Raw genomic sequence first — 23,367 nt, 5'->3', positions numbered from 1 at the left:
GGGGGATTGTCAAAAGAGCGTGTCTGTGGTTATGGAGGAGGGGAAGATGGAAAAAGAAAAACTGTAGAAAGAGCCACAAACCTCCAGTGCCCACAGAAGACTCTTAACAGTTTTAATTCATGAAAATGGAGAAACATATATTGATCCCTGGAAGAGAGGGGAAATAAAAAGAGAACTAGCAGCCTGCACAGGGGAGTCATTGGAGTCGGAACTTCTTGTTGCAACACCACCCATCTGGTCTTCTCACTTGTTAGAATGATCCAACACACTGGTTGAGAAACACTTTTCCAGTCTATTTTTTACACTGCTCAGCGATGAACACAAGGTTTGTTGAGAGACCTGGGATATAGACATTAGCACAACACCACCTTGGTACCCAAATTTCACTCATCAAAAAGTGAACAATTGTGAACTGTCATATATCCATTATCAACACGTTACACATCCTATTGTGATGATGCAATGCTCTAAGTCAAGATACTCAGCCTAAGTAAGGAGGTGCTTCACACAGTGCCAATTTCCCACTTTCACATGGAAGAAAAGAACAAAACTTAATGCTAACTGGCAATGGAACACCCCTCTGGCCTCCACCAGCAGCTGAGGCCAATGGCCTAACAGCTAGGGAGTTACCAAGATCCACAAAGACTGAATGACACACATGAGCAGACACCTCTGAGAACAGCCCATTTGAGACACATTCTATGCCTTTGCACTATCTTCCCTTCCTTTTAGAGATTTCTGTCCCTGTTGGGGGAAGAGAGAACCTGAGAGACAGAGTGAAGGGAAGACATTCTCTCCTCTTCATCAAGTAGCAAAGGCATATTCCTTGGGCAGTTTCCTTCTCAACTGTCATGGTGTCAGCAGATTTTATGGGAGGAGGGATGAGGGAATAGACAGGTTCACTACTCAGAGCAATTTTTGGATGCAATTATGAGACTCCTTTGGCACTGTTTTAGGATCTACAAGTTGGAGCAAGTTGCCCTGCACTTAGAGGAGGGATTAACTAAAGCAATTTCACCTAAATCAATTTGCACTGTTCAGATGATACGTTCATAAAGCAACCAAGCCATTCTGATTTGTGGCAGTACTTCCCAGGGGTGGCCTTGCAAGGTACAACATGCTAGATTAGGAGTCTAGTAGTCATGAAAGTAAATGGAAGGGAAATACTCACTCCTTCAAGTCTCTAGACTTTACCCCTGCCCTACACAGTCCCTCCCTGTCCTAATCTGAGAGCTGCAAGTACAGAGGCATGCCTTAAACAAACAGGAGGCCAAAATGTAAGGCCAAAGCTGGGGCCTTGGCCCAGTCAGCAGAGGGCTGCACACTGTAGGTGCTTTTAAGAAACACTGTTGACTCACCACCGCAAGATACTAATCCTGCTTAGATAGCCATGCCTAAAAGTATTTAAGCCACTTTTCAGCAGAAAGTAACTACCTGCCCCCATATGGGCTAAAAATGAGTAAGGTTATGTTTTCAAATGAGTCTGACTCAGATTGTCAGGTTGGAGTACATTAGATATGATTCAAGCCTTAGTTTAAAATAATCATCATTACTCTGTATGTCTTATTTTATGTAAGTTTTCATTCAGTTGCATGTGCACTAAGGGGGAAAAAAAAAGAAACAGACCTAGGACCACAGTAGGGTAATAGATGCGACTCCCAAAAGGGTTAATAATGGCAAGTTAGGGTTCCAAGCAAACCAGGGTTCCTACTTACACGCAAACTGTTACCTCAATTAAAGGTAAATGAAGTACTTTCTTTGAAAAGTATACTGCTGAAGGTTTATAGAATCCTTTCATCTTCAAAGGACCAAGCCAAGACTCACAATAGCCAGTACACAATATGATGTCTTTCATACAAGTGCATCAACTATGAAAGAAAGGTCACAGGAATGTCCTAAGGCCACAAAGCCAATGCAACATCAGATCTGAAATGAACTCTCTGATCTCCTTGGCTCCTAGACTTGTATTTCAACCACATAAATCAAGCAGTGTGGAACCATCAGGGGAAATCTAATTCACATTGTATATCTGCATTAATTGACTGGGCAGGAAAATATTAAAATAGCAAAGACTCTTTCCCTCTCAAGGCTGTGATAAGTGGAGTGAAAAGGGGGATGTGAGCATTAGGGGTAACCAGCTGGGGTAAAATGAGTAGTAGGGGAGGGACTCTCCCTATTCAGGGTTCCCCTTCCATTGGAACATTGACAGAGAACTGATTGGAGTACTGGAAGGGGACAGAATGGAGTTAGAGGCAGCCCTTATGGCCCATCTTAAGAATCAGAAGAATCAACCCACACACAGTACTCGTCTATTTACATAGCCTCTAATACACTCCTTTATAAGGGCTTCTCTTCAGACACAAACAACCATAACCATCCACCCTCCCCACACTCAGAAATCCTCAAAAAGGCAAAGCTGGTTCAGAAGCCAGAGGCTGCTTGACAGGGAGCCTGGGAGTGCACAGGACTCCAGGAGACGTGTGGTTCTGGTTGGGAGATTCCGGTGAGCAAGTAGGTGTGTGATCACCACGTAGGAAGAAGGCGAGTAAGCATGAAGGCGGGTAGGGGAGTGTGGAAGAGAAAAAGTGAAGAACCCAATGACGCCAGGATTCCAATGTCCTGCTCTGAGAAGAAACGCCTCCAAGAAATGTGCTGCACGCGTTATGCTAAGTAACCGAAACCTTATCATCACCAAAAATGTTTCTGTCAATCTACTCCGCTGTTATTTACTTAATTCTTACGAGCCAGGAATGGAAAAACCCCACCTTTCCCGGGTTCCATCGCAGTCTGTCTGGGGGACCTATAAGTTTTCCCTCTCCCCCACTGAGCTGGTTTCACAGCTAGGCCAAAAATAAGGAACCACCCAGACGGAGACTCGAGGATCATTCCCCTGGCAGCAAAGGGATTAAGTTCCGCCCGGCCTCCCCGCGGGCAGGGTGTCCGCAGCATCTTTGGCTGCCGCAGCCGCCACAGCCAGGCGGCCGAGGGGCGCCGCCCGGGCCAAGGAGGTGGCCGGCCGCGGGAGCGTGGGAAGGCGGCGGTGCCCTTTCCCAGACTAGCGCCCAGGCTCTCGGGGAGCCGCTCGGGGAGGGGCCCGCGTCCGACCCGGCTGGACTGCGCGGGAGGCCTAGGACCCGCCCCCGCCCCCGCCCCGGACCCCGGAGTGCAAACTCCGTCCCTGGAGGGCAGCGACGGGTGCCCGGGCCCCAGCGGCGCATCGAGGAGCCACGGCCGGGCCGGGGCGCCCTCCGCCGCCGCCGCCACCTCGGAGCCTCGCGGGGCCCCGTCACCCCGCCCCGCCAAGCCCCGGAGCAGCCCTCGGCCCCCGCCGGGCCCCGGCCGCACCTGAGACGCGCGGCCCGAGCCCGGGGCCGAGCCCTGCGCCGGTGGTGGCGGTCGGCCCCCGGGGCCGCGGCGAGGGGGCGCGTTTTACCCAGAGCCTTCCCGGCTGCCAGCCATGTCCTCGGCGCTCCCGAGGGCGCCGGGTGCTCGCCTGCCTCCGGCGCGAGCTGGCTCAGGCTCCGGCGCGAGCTCCCTGGCTGCCACCGCTGCCGCCGTCGCCGCCGCCGCTCTAGGCCGCCGCCCGCCTTCGCAGCCGCCGCCGCCGCCGCCGCCGCCGCCGCCGCCGCCGCCGCCGCGCAGCAGCCAGGATCCGCCCGCCCGCGCGCCCCGCCGGGGACAGCACGGCGGCCGCCACGCTACCGCGGCTGGGTCTCCCGAGCCAAACTTAAAGAGTTTTCGCTCCTCAGTCCAGGGGCAGCACCATGACACCGCGGCAGCACCACACTGTCATTTCCGCCGTCGCAGGGCGTGTGGGGGGGGGGGGCGGGGGAGAGAAGGCAATCCCGACGAAAAGGGGGATGGGGTGGGGGCGAAGCGGGCTGGGGCTGCTGCCCCGAGGGAGCGCTGGGAAGGGCCCGGCAGCCGGGGCGCTCGGCCACCTTCCCCGGCTCACCTTCCGCCGCCCCCGCCGCTCTCAGCTCCCCCTGCCCCTCCTCTGGAGGCGCGTTTACATGTTTTTTCCCCTGGCAGGAGTGACCGGAGAAACCTGAGCGAGCAAAGGCAGCGGGTGGGTGGGGTTCGGGTTACTACTGTACCTACCAGCTGATTCCAGCAGCCTTTTCTCCAGCGCCCTGTCATCTTGAAGGAAGACACACGGAGAGGGGCCGGAGCGGGTGTGTGTGTGTGTGTGTGTGGTGTGTGTGTGTAAGAGAGCGAGAGCGCCAGCAGAATGTGTGTGAAATGCAGAAGGAAGACTCTGGCCAAACTCTTCTCCCAGCCGCCAAGCCCCTGGCCCCCACAAACCCCTAGGTTAGAAAAACGAAAGGGCCGTTGCCACCAGCAATGAGAAGAGAGTGCCCGGGTCCAGCGCACAGGTCCTCGGACGAAGCTGCTCTATGTAAAGTTAACTACAGAATAAAACAAAAATAGTGGAGGAGACAGAAAAGGGCAGACAATTGAAGGAAACCCAACCCCTCTTTCTTTTTACAAAGGGAGAATGGCTGTGTTTTATTGGCCTTGGGCAGAAGTTGTGGAGATGGATTAAAGCCACCAAAATTAAAAAACAAAACCAAAAAAGGCGGGGGGAGAGTGTAGGGCCTCATTTACACATTCAAATCCTTGATGGGTCAAACCAGAGGGTCTTTAATAAGAGGACAATGGGACAGACGCTAGCTATATAACAGGTATTCAATGTCCCTAATAAGCTAATTGGTCCAGCTGGAACCCAGAAGCGCTCATTGGTCTGGAGTCCGCCCGCCCGTGGGCTGACCTGTCATTGGCTCAGAGACCACCTCCCCACTCCCCGAGGAGGGTGGGAGAGGGAAGGGGGAGGAGGCCCCAGAGGAGATTCTGTACCTCAACATAGGGAAATGAAGGGGATTTTTTAAAAAGGCGAGATGAAGGGGAAAGGAGTGAGAAAATGGGAGGAAAGAACCCCCTCTCCCATAGGCCTCCCATTACCTTCGGTGGGAATGAGTCCAGAAAAATTAAGGTAATTCTGGGTGTATCCCATCAGGGAACCAATAGTAATTAGCCAACACCCCGTTAAACAATGTGCAAGAGAGCACTGAGGTGGAAAGGAAGGCAAAAATCACAACCAAGCTATCCTGATGAAAGTCTGGCCCTAAGAGAAGTAAAAGTTAATGAGTCACACCAAAAACACAAGTAAAAATAAAGCTAAACTAGACAAGAGGGACTACATTCAACTTAAAAACTTCTGTGCAGCAGATGAATCAACAGTGAAAAGGCAAAAATAGAAAATATTTGCAAACCATGTACCTGGTAAGAGGTTAATAGGTAAAGAACTCCTACAATCCAATAACAAAGTAAATATCACAATTAAAAAATGGGCAAAGGACTCAAATAGGCATTTCTCCAAAGAAGATAAACAAATGGCCAATAAGCATATGAAAAGATACTCAGCATCGCTAATCATCAGGGAAATGCAAACCAAAACCACAATAAGATATTATCTCACACCCATTAGGCTGACCAGTATTTAAAATAAAACAGAAAATAGTAAGTGTTGGTAAGGATGTGGAGAAATTGGAACACTATTTGCAGTTGGTAGGAATGTAAAGTGGTGCGACTGCTATGGAAAACAGTGAGGAGGTTCCTCAAAAAACTAAAAATAGAACTACCATGTGATTCAGCAATTCCACTTCTGGAAATATATCTGAAAGAATTGAAAGCAGACTCTCAAAGAGATATTTGCACCCCCATGTTTATTGCAGCATTATTCACCATAGCAAGAAGTGAAAACAACCTAAATATCCATAGAGAGATGAATGGATAAAGACAATGTGGCATATACACTGATGGTATGTGTACTGAATATGGCATATACAAAAGAGGGAAATCAGCCTTAAAAAAGAGAGAAATCCTGCCATAGACTATGACATGGATGAACATTGAAGATAATATGCTAAGTGAAATGAGCCAGTCACAAAAGGAGAAATACTGTATGATGCCACTTACAGGAGGTACCTAAAGTAGTCAGACTCATAGAAACAGAAAGTGGAATCATGTACTCCAGGTACTAGGGGGAAGGGGAGGAGAATTGTTTTGTGGATATGGAGTTTCAATCAAGCAGGACTGAGGTCAGGGGTTCTAGGGAATCTGTTGCATGAAGCTGTGCATGTGGTTGTATTGTACACTTGGAAATTGCTGAGAGAGTGAATTGTATGTTACATGTTTTTTTGTCACAATAAAAAATTAATTTCTAAAAAATTGAGTCAGAATTAAAATAGTAGCATAGCAGAAGAGTATATATGTAAGAATTGTGTATATGTATATATATATATATATAATATATATTTACATATTGCAGATATTAAGTGAAAAGAGAAAGCTGTTTATGGTTTGCTACTACTATGTAAAAAAGGAGGGAAGGTATATATGTCCATCCATGTATGCTTATAGGAGTTTCCCTGGTGGCTCAGATGGTAAAGAATCTGCCTGCAATTCAGGAGACATGGGGTTTGATCCCTGGCTCAGGAAGATCCCCTGGAGAAGGAAATGGCATCCCATTCCAGCCTAGAGGATCCCATGGACAGAGGAATCTGGCGGGCTACAGTCCATGGGGTAACAAAGAGTTGGACACATCTGAGTGACTAACATTTTCACTTTCATTTATGCTTACATGTGTATAGACTTCGGTAAAGATACCTAAGAAACTGATTGCCTAGTTCCCTGGGAGTCAAGCATTTATGATTATGTAACATTGTGACTGTACTTAATACCTCTGCATTATACACTCAAAAATGATAACAAAGGTAATTTTTACATTATGTATATTTTAATACAATAAAACAAATTTAAAAATTAAAAGAATGAAAAGGTATATATAACAGGTAAAGCTTATTGAATTTGTGTAAGAAAGTAGATGTATGTATATGCCAGTAAAGGCATAGAATGTAACAGGGAAGCACAGTATAAAATAGCAAGAGCCAAGAATTGTGGTAGATGTTGAGCAGATTGTTCAGGTTTGAGTCTATATAACTGTTTGAATACTCTACAATGAGAATTTCTTTTGTAGTAAAACAAAATTTAAGGTATCTCTTCAAAAAACCAAAAGTTGAGTCAGAAGTCAATTGATCCCTGAGAATTCTTTAACCTCACTTGATATGATCCCTACTGAGAGCTGAAGAGTTTTCTGAAATGTGAAGAAGCAACCACTTTTATCACGGACACACCAGAACCAAGCTAGCTGCTCTTGGCTGAACTGTCGCTTAAAGGAAACTTGCTTTTAATGGCTTTTATCATCCTTCAGAAACCACCTTTCCCTCACTTTTTTAAAATTAATTTTTATTGGAGTATAGCTGATTTTCTTTATAGTCCAACTCTCTTTGGAGAAGACTCTTGAGAGTCGCTTGGACTGCAAGGAGATCCAACCAGTCCATTCTAAAGGAGATCAGTCCTGGGTGTTCATTGGAAGGACTGATGTTGAAGCTGAAACTCCAATACTTTGGCCACCTGATGCGAAGAGCTGACTCATTTGAAAAGACTCTGATGCTGGGAAAGATTGAGGGCAGGAGGAGAAGGGGACAACAGAGGATGAGATGGTTGGATGGCATCACCGACTCAATGGACATAGGTTTGGGTGGACTCCAGGAGTTGGTGATGGACAGGGAGGCCTGGCATGCTGCAGTTCACAGGGTCGCAAAGAGTCAGACACGACTGAGCGACTGAACTGAACTGAACTGAACTGATAGCTGATTTTAAATGTTGTGTTAGTTTTAGGTGTACTGCAAAGTGAATCAGTTATACATACACATATATGCACTCTTTTTTAGATTTTATTCCCATATGGGCCATTACAGAGTACTGAGTAGAGTTCCCTGTGCTAAACAGTGATCCCAAGGACTATACAGTCCATGGAATTCTCCAAGCCAGAATACTGGAGTGGGTAGCCTTTCCCTTCTCCAGGGGATCTTCCCAACCCAGGTCTTCTGCTTTGCGGGCAGATTCATTACCAGCTGAGCCACAATGGAAGCCCAAGAATACTGGAGTGGGTAGCCTATCCCTTCTCCAGCAGATCTTTCTGACCCAGGGATTGAACCGGGGTCTCCTGAATTGCAGGCAGATCCTTTACCAACTGACCTATCAGGGAAGCCCAAACAGTAGGTCCTTCTTAGTTATCTATTTTATACATGCATGCATGCAAATCACTTCAGTTGTGTCTGACTCTTTGTGACCCTATGAACTGTAGCCTGCCAAACTCCTCTGCCCATGGGATTCTCCAGGCAAGAATACTGGAGTGGTTTGCCATGCCCTCCCTCCTCTAGCAGATCTTCCAGACTCAGGGATCTGACCTGTATCTCTTATGTCTCCTGCATTGCCAGGTAGATTCTTTACAACTTGCACCAGCTGGGAAGCCCTATTTTAGACATGAAAAGTGAAAGTGAAGTTGCTCAGTTGTGTCTGACTCTTTGCAACCCCATGGACTGTAGCCCATCAGGCTCCTCCATCCATGGAATTTTCTAGGCAAGAGTACTGGAGTGGGTTGCCATTTCCTTCTCCAGGGGATCTTCCCAACCCAGGGATCAAACCCGGGTCTCCTGCATTGCAGGCAGACGCATTACAGTCTGAGCCACCAGGGAAGATATTTTATACATAGTGGTTTGTATATCCCTTCCCACTTCTTCCCTTTGTATCCATGTTTGTTCTCTACATCTGTGTCTCTGTTTCTGCGTTGCAAAATAAGTTCATCTGTACTAATTTTCTAGATTTCAAATATAAGTGATATTATATGGTATTTGTTTGTCTCTCTGACTTACATCATTGTGTATGACTTTAATAGTCTTACCTAAGTGTCCAGTGCTTTCAAACTGGTCTCTGGCTTACCAGAGCTCTACACAGAGTGTCCCAACCCCATCAGATGGTCAATACCAAAATCAGATTGATTATATTATTTGCAACCAAAGATGGAGAAGCTCTATACAGTCATCAAAAACAAGACAGGGAGCTGACTGTGGCTCAGATCATGGACTCCTTATTGCCAGATTCAGACTGAAACTGAAGAAAGTAGGGAAAACCACCAGAGCATTCAGGTATGACCTAAATCAAATCCCTTACGATCATACAGTGGAGTGACAAATAGATTCAAGGGATTAGATCTGATAGACAGAGTGCCTGAAGAACTATGGATGGAGGTTCGTGACATTGTACATGAGGCAGTGATCAAGACCATCCCCCCAAAAAAAGAAATGCAAAAAGGTAAAATGTTTTTCTGAGGAGGTCTTACAAATAGCCGAGAAAAGAAGAGAACCGAAAGGCAAAGGAGAAAAGGAAAGATATACCCATTTGAATGCAGAGTTCCAAAGAATAGCAAGGAAAGATAAGAAAGCCTTCCTCAGTGATCAATGCAAAGAAATAGAGGAAAACAATAGAATGGGAAAGACTAGAGATCTCTTCAAGATAATTAGAGATACCAAGGGAACATTTCATGCCAAGATGGGCACAATAAAGAACAGAAATTGTATGGACCTAACACAAGCAGAAGATATTAAGAAGAGGTGTTAAGAATACACAGATGCATGTATGCTAAGTTGCTTCAGTCAGTTGTGTCCAACTCTGTGCGTCCCCATAGATGGCAGCCCACCAGACTCCTCTGTCCACAGGATTCTCTAGGCAAGAATACTGGAGTGGGTTGCCATTTCCTTCTCCAAGAATACAAAGAAGAGCTATACAGAAAAGATCTTCATGACCCAGATAACCACAATGATGTGATCACTGACCTAGAGTCAGACATCCTGGAATGCAAAGTCAAGTGGGCCTTAGGAAGCATCACTATGAACAAAGCTAGTGGAGGTGATGGAATTCCAGTTGAGCTATCTCAAATCCTAAAAGATGATGCTGTGAAAGAGCTGCACTCAATATGCCAGCAAATTTGGAAAACTCAGCAGTGGCCACAGGACTGGAAAAGGTCAGTTTTCATTCCAATCTCAAAGAAAGGCAATGCCAAAGAATGTTCAAACTACCGCACAATTGCACTCATCTCACGTGCTAGCAAAACAATGCTCAAAATCCTCCAAGCCAGGCTTCAACAGTATATGAACCGTGAACTCCTAGATGTTCAAGCGGGATTTAGCAAAGGCAGAGGGACCAGAGATCAAATTGCCAGCATCCACTGGATCACTGAAAAAGTAAAAGAGTTCCAGAAAAACATCTACTTCTGCTTTATTGACTATGGCAAAGCCTTTGACTGTGTGGATCACAACAAACTGTGGAAAATTCTTAAGGAGATGGGAATACCAGCCCACCTGACCTGCCTCCTAAGAAATCTGTATGCAGGTCAAGAAGCAACAGTTAGAACTGGACATGGAACAACAGACTGGTTCCAAATCGGGAAAGGAGTACATCAAGGCTGTATCTTGTCACCCTGCTTATTTAACTTATATGCAGAGTACACCATGCGAAATGCCGGGCTGGATGAAGCACAAGCTGGAATCAAGGTTGCTAGGAGAAATATCAATAACCTGAGATATGCAGATGACACCACCCTTATGGCAGAAAGCGAAGAACTAAAGAGCCCCTTGATGAAAATGAAAGAGGAGAGTGAAAAAGTTGGCTTAAAACTCAACATTCAGAAAACTAAGATCATGGCATCCAGTCCCATCACTTCATGACAAATAGGTGGGGAAACAATGGAAACAGTGAGAGACTTTATTTTTTTGGGCTCCAAAATCACTGCAGATGGTGACCGCAGCCATGAAATTAAAAGACGCTGTTCCTTCGACGAAAACTATGACCAACCTAGACAGCATATTAAAAAGCAGAGACTTTATTTTGCTAACACATGTCCGTCTAGTCAAAGCTATGGTTTTTCCAGTAGTCATGTATGCATGTGAGAGTTGGACTATAAAGAAAGCTGAGTGCCAAAGAACTGATGCTTTTGAACTGTGGTGTTGGAGAAGACTCCTGAGAGTCCCTTGGACTGCAAGGAGATCCAACCAGTCCATCCTAAGGGAAATCAGTCCTGAATATTCATTGGGAGGGCTGATGCTGAAGCCTAAACTCCAATACTTTGGCCACCTGATGCGAAGAACTGACTCATTGGAAAAGACCCTGATGCTGGGAAAGATTGAAGGCGGGAGGAGAAGGGGATGACAGAGGATGAGATGGTTGGATGGCATCACCTTCTTGATGGACGTGAGTAAGCTCCGGGAGTAGGTGATGGACAGGGAAGCCTGGCATGCTGCAGTCCATGGGGTCACAAAGAGTCGGACACGACTGAGTGACTTAACTGAAGTGACTTGCTTCATTGTGTATGACTGTAGTCTTACCTAAACGTTCAGTGCTTTCAAACTGGTCTCTGGCTTACCAGAGCTCTATACAGAGTGCCCCAAACCCCTCTTCCCTCCCCAAACAGCAGCCCATATTCTGAATCTTTCCTATTTCCTTCTGAAAACTTAAAACTGCTGCTGGCTTCCTTTCACAAAGGACTTTACTGATAAAGGATTTCAGTCAACTAATTTGAGCTAAATGTTAATAACTTCATTTGTCTCTCTGTTAGTAATGTTTTAATTTTAACAGAGGCCTTCCATGTATTAAAGCAGTGACTAATAGTGTGGGTGGGTGTGAATGGGGGTGTGGAGATTTTACTAATCACATCCCATAAGCAGCCAGTTTGAAAATATCTCCACTTTCAGTGGTTTTACGCAAATTATCCCTGTAAATGTATTAGAGTAAATGTTTTGTGTCTGGCAGAAGATGCAAACTTGGCTGGGAGTATGTGATGAAATTATTTGTCTGTAATTATTTAATGGTTACCTTTATATATAGCATGTGTTGATCCTATTAGCAAAATAAATCGGGCCCATGGGAAAAAAATGACGTCTGACAAATTCTGCTTGAGGTGTTTAATTGAATTAAGTGAGGCAGACTCAGGACACCACAGTTCTAGAGGATGAATGTGACAGCTCATGGGCTCTTTTTTTCCTAACTACAAATATGGGGGCAGGGTAGGTGGAGGAATGCTCAAGATACTTTCCACAGAGAGAAGCACAGAGCCCAGTCTGTTTCAGAAGGAAAAAAAATCACAGAAGGGAGATTTTTGTTGCATAAGAGCATTGTTACTTCTGCAGAAGGGAACCTTCATACTGCTCTCAAAAGAAGTGGCTAATTGTCTGAAATTCAGAAGTTGACTGAAGGCTTTTCTAACCAGTGAGCTCTTAACAAGATGGTGAGAAGAAAAGTACTTTGGCATGGGCTCATCTATAGGACATTGTTCTAAAACCAGTTGTGAACATGCCACGTTCAAATAAATACATTCCCAGTATGGAGAAATGGCATGCTACTAGCCCTTCTTACTCACCTTTGAACTCTATTCTGGTATTGCTTTCATTAATTTTGTAATTTATTTGAATTATTCTGTTTGTTACAATAAACATATCTGTTTGAAATCTATGGTACATTGGTAAATACTTTCCTAGATTTTTAATTAGCCTTTAAGACCAAGCCTAAAACTTGAGGCTCACCATGCTTTCCTAACCAGCTCACCAGGTCACTTACAATCTAGTGGTGTCTATGACTCCATGTCCTCCAAGTTTTGCTCCCATTTCCAATGGGCTCTGTTGCTTCCTCCTGCTGCTCTTCAACCTCTGAAGGTTTGTGTGACCCAAGCCTTGGTCCTTGGCTCTCTTCTACTCCTACATTCACTTCCTAGGTGACCTCTTCTAGTCCTATGTTTTAAGTACAATCCCCACTTTAGCTTTCCAGCTCAGACCTCTCCCTTGAGTTTAGACTTGCTTATCCACCTGACTATTTCATATCTCCTTCTGGTTGCCTCATGAACAGTACTAACCTTTTTTTTTTTTTTTTTGGCTGCGCTGAGTCTTAGTTGCTGCTCTGACTTTTCTCTAGTTGTGGTGAGCGGGAGCTTCTCTCTAGTTGCAGTGCACAGGCTTCTCATTGTGGTGGCTTCTCTTGTTGTGGAGCACTGGCTCTAGGGTGCACAGGCTTCAGTAGTTGCAGCTCCCTGGCTCTACAGCACAGGCTCAGTAGTTGTGGCACATTGGTTTAGCATGTGGGATCCTCCCGGACCATGGATCAAACCCATGTCCCCTGCATTGCAAGGCGGATTCTTTACCACAGAGCCACCAGGGAAGCCCAGCACTAACTTAATGTTACCAAAAGAGACCCCTTGGTTTTTATTACTCCCCATCTCAGTCAATTACACCACCCGATTGCTTAAACCAGACCCTGGGATGTTATCCTTGATGCTCTCCTCTCCCCAACACTCAGTGTTCAATCCATCATCAAGTCTTACTTTGGTCTCCCCTCCTCTACTTTTGGGAAGCCCTGGTGGCTCAGCGGTAAAGAATCTGCCTGCAGTACAGGAGACGCAGGAGACTTGGGTTTGATCCCTGGGTCAGGAAGATCCCCTGGAGAAGGAAATGGCAACACCTCTCCAGTATTCTTGCCTGGGAAATCCCATAGACAGAAGAGCCTGGTGGTCTACAGTCCATAGGGTCACAAAAGAGTCAGAAACAACTTAGTGACTAAACAACTTCTTTTGCCCTCTTACAATCACTTAAAAGTGCTCTTTTTAAAGTGATCAGATTTTACTTTCTTCTCTCTGGCCATTAGAGTAAAATGCAGATTTCTTGACATTGTATCTAAGACCTGGCATTAGCTGGCTCTTATCTACCTCTCCCACTTCATCCTGTTATACTCTTACCCTTACAATCCAAACACATTAGTCTTCTGACACCCCTGGAACCACAAGCTCTTGACTACCCCAAAAACTGCATGTAGTCTCCCTCTGCTGGAGTGCTCTCCCTTTCAGTCTTCACCTAGCTGTTCTAGTTCCTCCTTCTGTGTTATGCATCACCTACTCCAAGATGCCTTCCCTGATTACCCCATCTAAAGTAACCTCTTCACATTTTTCTCTAATATAACACCCTCCAGGACACTTACTGCTAGCTAAATTTACTACATGTGTTTATTATATTTCCCCCACCATGCACATGCACACGCGCATGCACACACACACACACACACACACACACACACACTCACAGCACACACAAGCATATATATTCCATGAGAACAAGAACTTTGTCTCTATCACTGGTGCCTCTCCAACAACTAAAACAGTACCTAGCTCATAGTAGGTGCTCATATTTGATGGATGGATGGCAAAGAACAGGAAAGAGTGCAGTCCAGAGATGACTTTCATCACACTGATTCAGATTTACTCCAATCTTCCATCTGCAATGGGAATATCACATGGAAAGGATCTCTTGGCAGAAATTTATAGCAGATTCATGCAAAGAGGCCAGACACATTTCTCTGTGCCTCAACTGCCTAAATGCCAACAATTTTCAAACTGACCCAAGAAACGCTAGTGTCCCTCAGGGTATTAACCAGTGTTTCGAGAAAAATGAATTCGCTCAAGTAAGTTTAGGAAACGTTGCACATCAAATCTCTCTCTCAGAGACATTAGCATATTAAGGCTTTAAGAAGTCTTGCCAGAAATAAAACCTATTTTAGCTTTACTTTGCATTTTCCAGATATATTTGACCCTGGAACTTTCATGTTTTACTCACTTATTGATATCCCACAGGATACTAGCATCTCTCAAAATACAGTTTTGGAAATACTGTCACAGATATAGACATAGATAAATATGTATAGATAGACATAGAGATGGGCTTCCCTTGTCTATAAATAAATATTTATAAATGTCTATAAATATATATAGTGGATATTAATCAGAGTTTACTTCAGGAACCAGAGATCAAATTGCCAACATCTGTTGGATCATAGAAAAAGCAAGAGAGTTCCAGAAAAAACATCTACTTCTGTTTTATTGACTAAGCCAAAGCTTTTGACTGTGTGGATCACAACAAACTGTGGAAAATTCTTAAAGAGATGGAAATACCAGCCCATCTGACCTGCCTTGAGAAATCTGTATGCAGGTCAAGAAGCAACAGTTAGAACTGGACATGGAACAACAGGCTGGTTCCAAGTTGGGAAAGGAATATGTCAAGGCTGTATATTGTCACCCTGCTTATTTAACTTATATGCATCATCATGTGAAACGCTGGGCTGGATGAAGCACAAGCTGGAATCAAGATTGCCGGGAGAATTATCAATAGCCTCAGATATGCGGATGACACCACCCTTATGGCAGAAAGCAAAGAACCAGAGAGCCCCTTGATGAAAGTGAAAGAGGAGAGTGAAAAAGTTGGCTTAAAACTCAACATTCAGAAAACTAGATCATGGCATACAATCCCATCACTTCATGGCAAATAGGTGGGGAAACAATGTAAACAGAGACTTTATTTTCTTGGGCTCCAAAATCACTGCAGATGGTGACTGCAGCCATGAAATTAAAAGATGCTGATTCCTTGGAAGAAAAGCTATGACCAACCTAGACAGCATATTTAAAAGCAGAGACTTTATTTTGCTAACAAAGGTCTGTCTAGTCAAAGCTATGGTTTTTCCAGTAGTCATGTATGCATGTGAGAGTTGGACTATAAAGAAAGCTGAGTGCCAAAGAATTGATGCTTTTGAACTGTGGTGTTGGAGAAGACTCCTGAGAGTCCCTTGGACTGCAAGGAGATCCAACCAGTCCATCCTAAGGGAAATCAGTCCTGAATATTCATTGGGAGGGCTGATGCTGAAGCCTAAACTCTAATACTTTGGCCACCTGATGCGAAGAACTGACTCATTGGAAAAGACCCTGATGCTGGGAAAGATTGAAGGCGGGAGGAGAAGGGGACGACAGAGGATGAGATGGTTGGATGGCATCACCGACTTGATGGACATGAGTTTGAGTAAGCTCCGGGAGTAGGTGATGGACAGGGAAGCCTGGCTTGCTGCAGTCCATGGGATTGCAAAGAATTGGACATGACAGAGCAACTGAACTAAACTGAACTGAACTGACTTCAGGTCCATGACCATAAATTCCAATTCAGAAATACCAGTGAAATGAAGTTGAATGGGATTCAAGTTTAAAATAAAGTAGCAGTTGGAGATGGTGCTTTCTGTTACTATCAACCGGCCTGCAATGGGTTAACAGTTCTACTTTTAATAAGTTCAAATCTTCTAGCCTGGATGAATTACTCCCTAGGCAATGAGAATGTGCAAGTACAATCAAAGAACCATTGTCAGTGATCATTGGGCAATCGTACACATGGGAGAAGTATCAGTATCAGATCCTCAAAGACTAGAGACGAGGGGCTTTCAAAGGAGGAAAGATAGTGGATTCTAAAACCTACAGACCAGGGTGGACTTAATGTGGATCCAGGATAAGATTCATTATCATTCATTCCTCTAACCCATTTCAGTACTTCTTTCTGTTCCTTGTAGCTCAGCTGGTAAAGAATCCACCTGCAATGCGGGAGATCTGGGTTTGATCCCTGGGTTGGGAAGAGCCCCTGGAGAAGGGAAAGGCTACCTACTCCAATTCTCTGGCCTGGAGAATTCCATGGACTGTATAGTTCATGGGGTTGCAGAGAGTCGGACACAACTGACCAACTTTCACTTCACTTTCACTTCTGTTCCTTGAACCCTCCAAGCTTATCCCTGCCTAGGGCCTTTGAGTTTGCTATTCTTTTTGCTTAGAGCAGGGGTGGACAAACTTCTTCTCTAATGAGCCAAATAGTAAATATTTTTGGCTTTTGAGCCATATGGTCTCTGTCACAACTATTCAGCTCTGAGCAAAAGCAGCTACAGATGATGCGTAAAGAATCAAACGTTACTTACAAAAACAGGCTGCGGTCCAGATTTGGCCCAAGGGTCATCTTTGGTCTACCTAGAGTGTCCTTTGCCAGGATTGTTATAATACATACCTTTTTGTTCAAATTCAACTCAAACATCCTTGTCTCAGGGTACACCATCCAAAGCAGCTATGCATTTACTTGCTTTCAAATCATTCAATTTTAATTATTTCCATTGCACCCATCACTAACTTGTATTTTTTTGTTTATTGGCTTGTCCCCATGTGCCCACACACAACAGAATAACTAACACTTATTGAGCTCTTTTGATGTATCAGACACCATTCAAAGCATTTTATGTGTATTAGCTCTTTTAATCTTAATAATAATCTCGGAGCAATAACCCTTAATTTCCCCGTTTTATAGATGAAGAAAGCAGGGCTGAGAGATTAAGTAATTTATCCATAGTCACATAGTTTAGCAGGTAGTGTTTCCAGGATTTAGACCCAGGCTTATAAGCATTATGCTACTGTGATATTGTGATTTATAATAAGAAATATATATTTGGCTTTCCTCCCTGTTCCTGGCACAAAGCTCCTAAAACTTTCAGAATTTCCTAAGTGATGAGAGTGGAAAATGTGTTTTTCTTATGTTAATGAGGTGAATTTTGGATCACACCCAAGGTAGGATGCTGGTTGCCAGGGGACTTCCAGAGAGGGGAGGGGCTGGAGGTTGAGTTAGCCAACGGCCAGTGATTTAAATCAATGATTCCTATGTAATGAAGCTTCCATAAAGATCCAAAAGACAAGGTTTGGAGAGCTTCCAGATTGATGAACATATTTTTTAGAGTATAATTGCTTTACAACGTTATGTTAGTTTCTGCTGCACAACGAAATGAATCACTATATGTATACATATATCCCCTCCCTCTTGAACCTCCCCCTCTACCCATCTAGGTGGTGAACACATATTGATGCTGGGAGATTGGGCACACAGAAAGGGCTTGGAAACTTGGTGTCCCTTCCCAAATACCTTGTGCTATGCATCTCTTCCATCTAGCTGTTTCTAAGATTATATCTTTTAATAATAAACTGGTAATCTAGTAAGTAAAACATTTCCCTGAGTTCTAGGAGCCATACTAGTAAATTAGCCAAACTAAAGGAGGGGGTCACTGGAACCTCAAATCTCCACCAAGTGGGTCAGAAGTACAGGCAACCACCTGGTCTTATCATTGGCATCTAAAGGGCAAGGGGCATCTTATAGGGCTGAGCCTTTAACCTATGGGATCTGACTCTTATGTCCAGGTGGATAGTGCCAGAATTGAGTTGAATTGTAGCACAACCAGCTGGTGTGGGAAAATTGCTTGGTGGTATGGGGAAAACCCTTGACACTTATCGGGATTGGAGTCAGTATCATACTACAGCGTATCTCAATTACAAGCTCCAAGAGAGCAGGGTTTTTCTTTTTTTCTGTCTGGTTTACTGATGATGAGCCTAGAACAGAGCCTAGTCCAATGCTTGGTGTAAGTTAAGTGCTCAACAGATATTTGTCCATTTAATAAAAATTATAGAATGCTCAGATTATTAAAGTGAGATGTTTTTACTAAGAATGAGTCAAATTAACCTGATTTTTTCCTTTGATGAAGCTAATCATTAGAGAGAATAAGCAAATGGAATTTGGGATTTTTTGGGGTTTTAACAAAGAATTAAATAAGCTCTTTTCTGGAACCCTTATTTTACTAAACCTTTCATCATTTAACACGGCTGCTCATTTCTTTCTTTTTTGTGGTTTCCATGACACCACACTTTCCTTGTTCCCTTCACACCTCTATGACTATTCTTACTTGTTCTTTCATGTGATTCTCCTCCTCCATCAGCATGTAGGTGTGTTGACCAGGATTTCATCCTTGGTCCTTGGTTCTTCCCATTTTTTGAATTGTCCCAGATGGCCCCATCCATTCTCATTGTTTTCAGTCTTACCTTTGTTCTGATGACACTCAAATCTATATTGCCAGGCCAGAACTTTGTTTCAAGTCTGAAAATCCTGCAGCTACCTCAATTTGAACAGGTCCAAAACCAAACTCAGTATCCCCCAAGTCCATTCCTTTTCTTATAATCCCTGTCTTATTGGATGGCATCACCCAATCACTGCCACACCAGAAACCTGAAAGTCATTTTTGCCTCCTCACTCCCACTCACCTCCCTCATAGCTAAACCCTGACTGAATCTTGACAATTTTCCTTCTCAAATATTTCTCAGCTCATCACACACCTGGTAGTTGTCTCCCTGATTCCAGTTTTGGCCCTATCCAGCTCTCCACATAGCCACCTGAATTAGCTTTTTAAATTGAAAATAAGATCATGTAACAGGCTTCCCACATGGCACAGTGGTAAAGAATCTGTATGCCAATGCAGGAGACACAAGAGACCCTGGTTTGATCCCTGGGTTGGGAAGTTCCCCTAGAGTAGGAAATCACAACTCACTCTCCAGGATTCTTGTCTGGAGAAGTCTGGCAGGCTACAGTCCATGGGGGTCACAAAGACTGAGTACACACACACAAGATCATGTAATACCTCATGACCTACAAGATGGAGTCTAAGCTATGTTGCTGTTCAGTCACCTAGTCACGTCCAACTCTTTGCGATCCCATGGACTGCAGCACAACAGGCCTCTCTGTCCCTCACCATCTCCCATAGTTTGCCCGAGTTCATGTCCATTTTCATTGTTGATGCCATCCAGCCATCTGGATGCCCTCTTCTTCTGCCCTCAATCATTCCCAACATCAGGGACTTTTCCAATGAGTCAGCTGTTCACATCAGATGACAAAATACTGGAGTTTCAGCTCTAGCATCAGTCCTTCCAATGAACAGTTGGGGTTGATTTCCTTTAGGATTGACTTGTTTGATCTCCTTGCAGTCCAAGGGACTCTCAGGAGTCTTCTCCAACACCACAGTTCGAAGGCACCAATTCTTGGCCCCTATATCAGGGACATGCAAATCTCCTCAAACTTGCCAGCTTCATCTCCCACACTACTGCCTCATTCACAGCTAATGTCTCAACAATACCAAACTGCTGGCAACCTTGCAATTCTCCAAACACTTCTATGACTTTGCTCATGCTGTAGCCTCTGCTTTGATGCCCATCACTTCTGCTTCTCACTCCCTCTTTGCCTGGCAGACTTCTTGTCATCCTCTCAAACTCAGCCCAGGCATCATCCCCTCAAAGAAGGCTTCTTTAACATGCCCTGTCCTATGCTGGGTTAGATTTTCCTCTTCTGTGCTTCCAAAGCATCCTGCTTCTACATCCAGCTGTATTTTTCTTGTCTGTTCACATGTCTGTATCCCTCATTAGACTGTGAGCTTCCTGTGGGCAAAGAGTATGCTTTATTCAAAATTTTACCCATCACACCATGTACACATAGTAAGGATTCAGCTGATGTTTGATGAATCCACTATTTTATGGCCATAACATCCTCTTGGTTCATGGGGTTGACTTAAAACATTCTTACTTCTTTTCACACAAATAGCTGTTACATAGTGTAATGTGCAATGATAGAGGTAAAACAAAAGAACAGAAGAGGAACATCCAGCTCAGCCTGAGATGAGGGGAGGTAGAGGAAATGGTAGGGGCTTTCCAGGTGGCTCCATGGTAAAGAATCCACCTGCCAAGCAGGAAACCAGAGTTCGATCCCTTGATCAGGAAGATCCCCTAGAGAAGGAAATGGCAATCCACTCCAGTATTCTTGCCTGGAGAATCCCATGGACAGAGGAGCCTGGTGAGTTACAGTCCATGGGGTTGCATGGATATGAATGAGCGACTAAACAGCAGGAGCAGCAGCAGAGGAAATGGTACATCAAACCTAAGCTGCAGTGATAGAATTAGAGTATGTGGAAGCAGAGAGGGGATAGTGTGGGTCTATTCATACGGTCAAATGACACCTGAATAACATTTCAATCAGTGGGCTCAGTTGAATTATTCAATAAATGGCAGTGATTTAGGGAAAAATAGAGCCAAAGCTCAGGAATGATTGAAGGAACAGAGGAGGTTTAACCGAGACAAGAGAAGGCCATATGGAATTTGATGATTTTCTTAATATTTGAAGGGCTCTACTCTGAGTTGAATCGTGTCCCCCCTAAAAGATATGCTGAAGTTCTAAACTCTGGAATATCAGAATGTGACTTGATTTTTAAAAATAATTTTATGTATTTATTTTTGGCTGTGCTGGGTCTTCACTGCTGCATGAGCTTTTCTCCAGTTGCAGTAAGGGGGGGACTACTCTCTAGTTGTGGTATACTGATGTGTGGGCTTTTCATTGCAGTGGCTTCTCTTGTTGTGGTTCCCAGGCTCTAGGGTGTGCAGACTTCAGTAGCTGTTTAATGTGGGCTCAGTAGTTGCAGCTCCTGGACTCTAGAGCACAGGCTCTGGAGCTACGGCACATGGGCTTAGTTGCTCCGAGGCATGTGGGATGTTCCTGGAGCAGGGATTGAACCCGTGTGTCCTGCATTGGCAGGTGGATTCTTTACCACTGAGCCACCAGGGAAGACACTGAGTTTTGAACGCAGTCTTTACAGATGCAACTCATTCAGATGAGGCATATTGGAGTAGGGTTGGGGCTTAATCCAATATGACTGGTGTCCTTGTGAGAAGGAAATTTGGTCACAGACACAAAGGGAAGATGATCATGTAAAGAAGGAGGCACAGACTGGAATTGTGCTGTCACAGCTGAAAAACAGGAGCCCTCAGAAGCTGGAAGGGGCAAGAAAGGTTTCTCCCCAGAAATGAAACAAATGAAACATCACCCTGTCAGCACCTTGATTTCAGACTTCTAGTCTGCAGAACTGTGAGACAATAAATTTCTGTTGTTTTAAGCCACCTGGTTTGTGGCACTTTGTTATAGTGGCCACAGGAAACTAATACAGACTGTCATGGAGCAGAAGGAGTAGATTTATTCTATGTAAGACTCAATGGAGAGAAGATACAGGGAGACAGCAATCCTTCTTTCTATTGAATGGAAACACTATTGAAAAATAAAATGAACTGCTGTGAGAGCTGATAAGCTCCTCATCACTGGAAATCAAGGCTGGAGATCTTTGTGATAGAAATGATAATGGTGGGAGGAGCCAAGATGGCAGAGGAATAGGACGGGGAGACCACTTTCTCTCCTACAAATTCATCAAAAGAATAATTGAACGCAGAGCAAACTTCACAAAACAACTTCTGATTGCTAGCTGAGGTCATCAGGCGCCCAGAAAAGCAGCCCATTGTCTTCGAAAGGAGGTAGGACAAAATATAAAAGATAAAAAGAGAGACAAAAGAGCTAGGGATGGAGACCTGTCCCAGGAAGGGAGTCTTAATAGAGGAAGTTTCCCAACACCGGGAAACCCTCGCACTGGCGGGTCTGGGGGAAGTGTTTGAATCTCGGAGGGCAACCTGACTGGGAGGGGAAGAATAAATAAAACCCACAGATTACATGCCTAAAAGCAACTCCCAGCAGAAAAGTACCCCAGACGCCCGCATCCGCCACCAGCAAGTGGGAGCGAAACGGAGAGGAGCGGGCGGCATTGCTTAGGGTAAGGACCGGGCCTGAGTGCCCTGAGGACAATCGGAGGGAGCTTTTGTGAGATAGCAACTTAAACTGTGGGACAGCAAAAGAGAGAGAGATAATTAACTGCCCGAACACACTGCTGGCCGTTTGCAGAACAAAGGGTCTGAGCAAGTCCAGAGAAGAGCTCGCAGGCTGCGGACCGGCCCAGCCCCACCGGAGGCAGGAGGCAGGGGGGAGGAGAAAGGGGCAAGCTCGGCTCCAAGGACCGCATCCCTTACCGCACTGCAAACAGGCCTCCAGTTTCTAACCAAAGACTTCCTGAGATTCTGGATGGTTGACATCTGCCGGGAGGGTCGCGGCGAGACACAGGGCGGAGGCGGGGACTGGGGCTGGGGACACGGAGGGGAGAAGGCGTGCCACACCCAGGGAGAGTGCGCCCGTCAAGCTCCTGGATGCCTGAGCCGCTCGGACGGGGAAGGCACAAAAAGCAGGCGCAGCTTTTTGTTCCGCACTTTTGTGGAACACCCGAGGGCTGGAACCGTGCACAGTGCAGGGCATGCTCCATATAGAACAGCCGGGAGCCTGAGCAGCGTAGACGGGGAAAGCAGCACCAGCCCCTACCTGCAGCGCGACGGAACTAGTAACCTGAATAAGAGACCACCTCCGCCCGCCTGTGTCAGGGCAGAAATTAGGCACTGAAGAGACCGGCAAACAGAAGTCAAATAAACAAAGGGAACCGCTTCAGAAGGGACCGGTGCAACAGATTAAAATCCCTATAGATAACACCGACTACACCGGAAGGGGCCTTTAGATATCGAGAAGTGTAAGCTGGAACGAAGAGCTATCTGAAACTGAACCGAACCCACACTGACTGCAACAGCTCCAGAGAAATTCCTAGATATATTTTTACTTTTTTTTTTTAAGTAAAAAAAATTTCTTTTCTCTTTTTTCTTTTTTATTTTTTCTCTTTTTCTTTTAAAATTCCCTATTACTCCCCCACTACTCCTTAATTTTCATTCTCATAGATTTTTATGAATTTTTTAATTAGGAAAAATTTTTTTCTTGCTTTTTTTTCCTTTTTCTCTTCTTTTTTCTATATTTCTTTTCCTCTTATTTCCTTTAAAAGTCCTCTATTACTCCTCTACTACTC

General features: G+C 44.8%; 2 protein-coding genes across 6 annotated transcripts in view; both read right to left on the bottom strand.

The window, feature by feature from the left end:
• The window catches only part of MID2 (midline 2), a 111,443-nt gene extending 107,209 nt beyond the window's left edge, over positions 1–4,234 (bottom strand). For 2 of the 5 annotated variants that reach the window (XM_061135890.1, XM_061135891.1), the window contains exon 1: positions 3,494–3,577. The gene's annotated coding sequence lies outside the window, so the exon portion shown is untranslated. Of the gene's footprint in view, positions 1–3,433; positions 3,578–4,101 lie in introns of those variants that run through there. The other 3 variants (XM_061135892.1, XM_061135894.1, XM_061135893.1) reach the window with 3 other exon arrangements.
• NCBP2L (nuclear cap binding protein subunit 2 like) overlaps positions 3,699–23,367 on the bottom strand; it is a 38,088-nt gene continuing 18,419 nt past the window's right edge. The window contains 1 exon segment of the mRNA XM_061136972.1: positions 3,699–4,048. Coding sequence (XP_060992955.1) covers positions 3,699–4,048 — 350 coding nt within the window.

The sequence above is a fragment of the Dama dama genome, chromosome X (assembly GCF_033118175.1).
Source record: "Dama dama isolate Ldn47 chromosome X, ASM3311817v1, whole genome shotgun sequence".
NCBI classification, from domain to species: domain Eukaryota; kingdom Metazoa; phylum Chordata; class Mammalia; order Artiodactyla; family Cervidae; genus Dama; species Dama dama.
The sequence above is the reverse complement of the archived record's forward strand: the minus strand, read 5'-3'. Positions and strand labels throughout refer to the sequence as shown.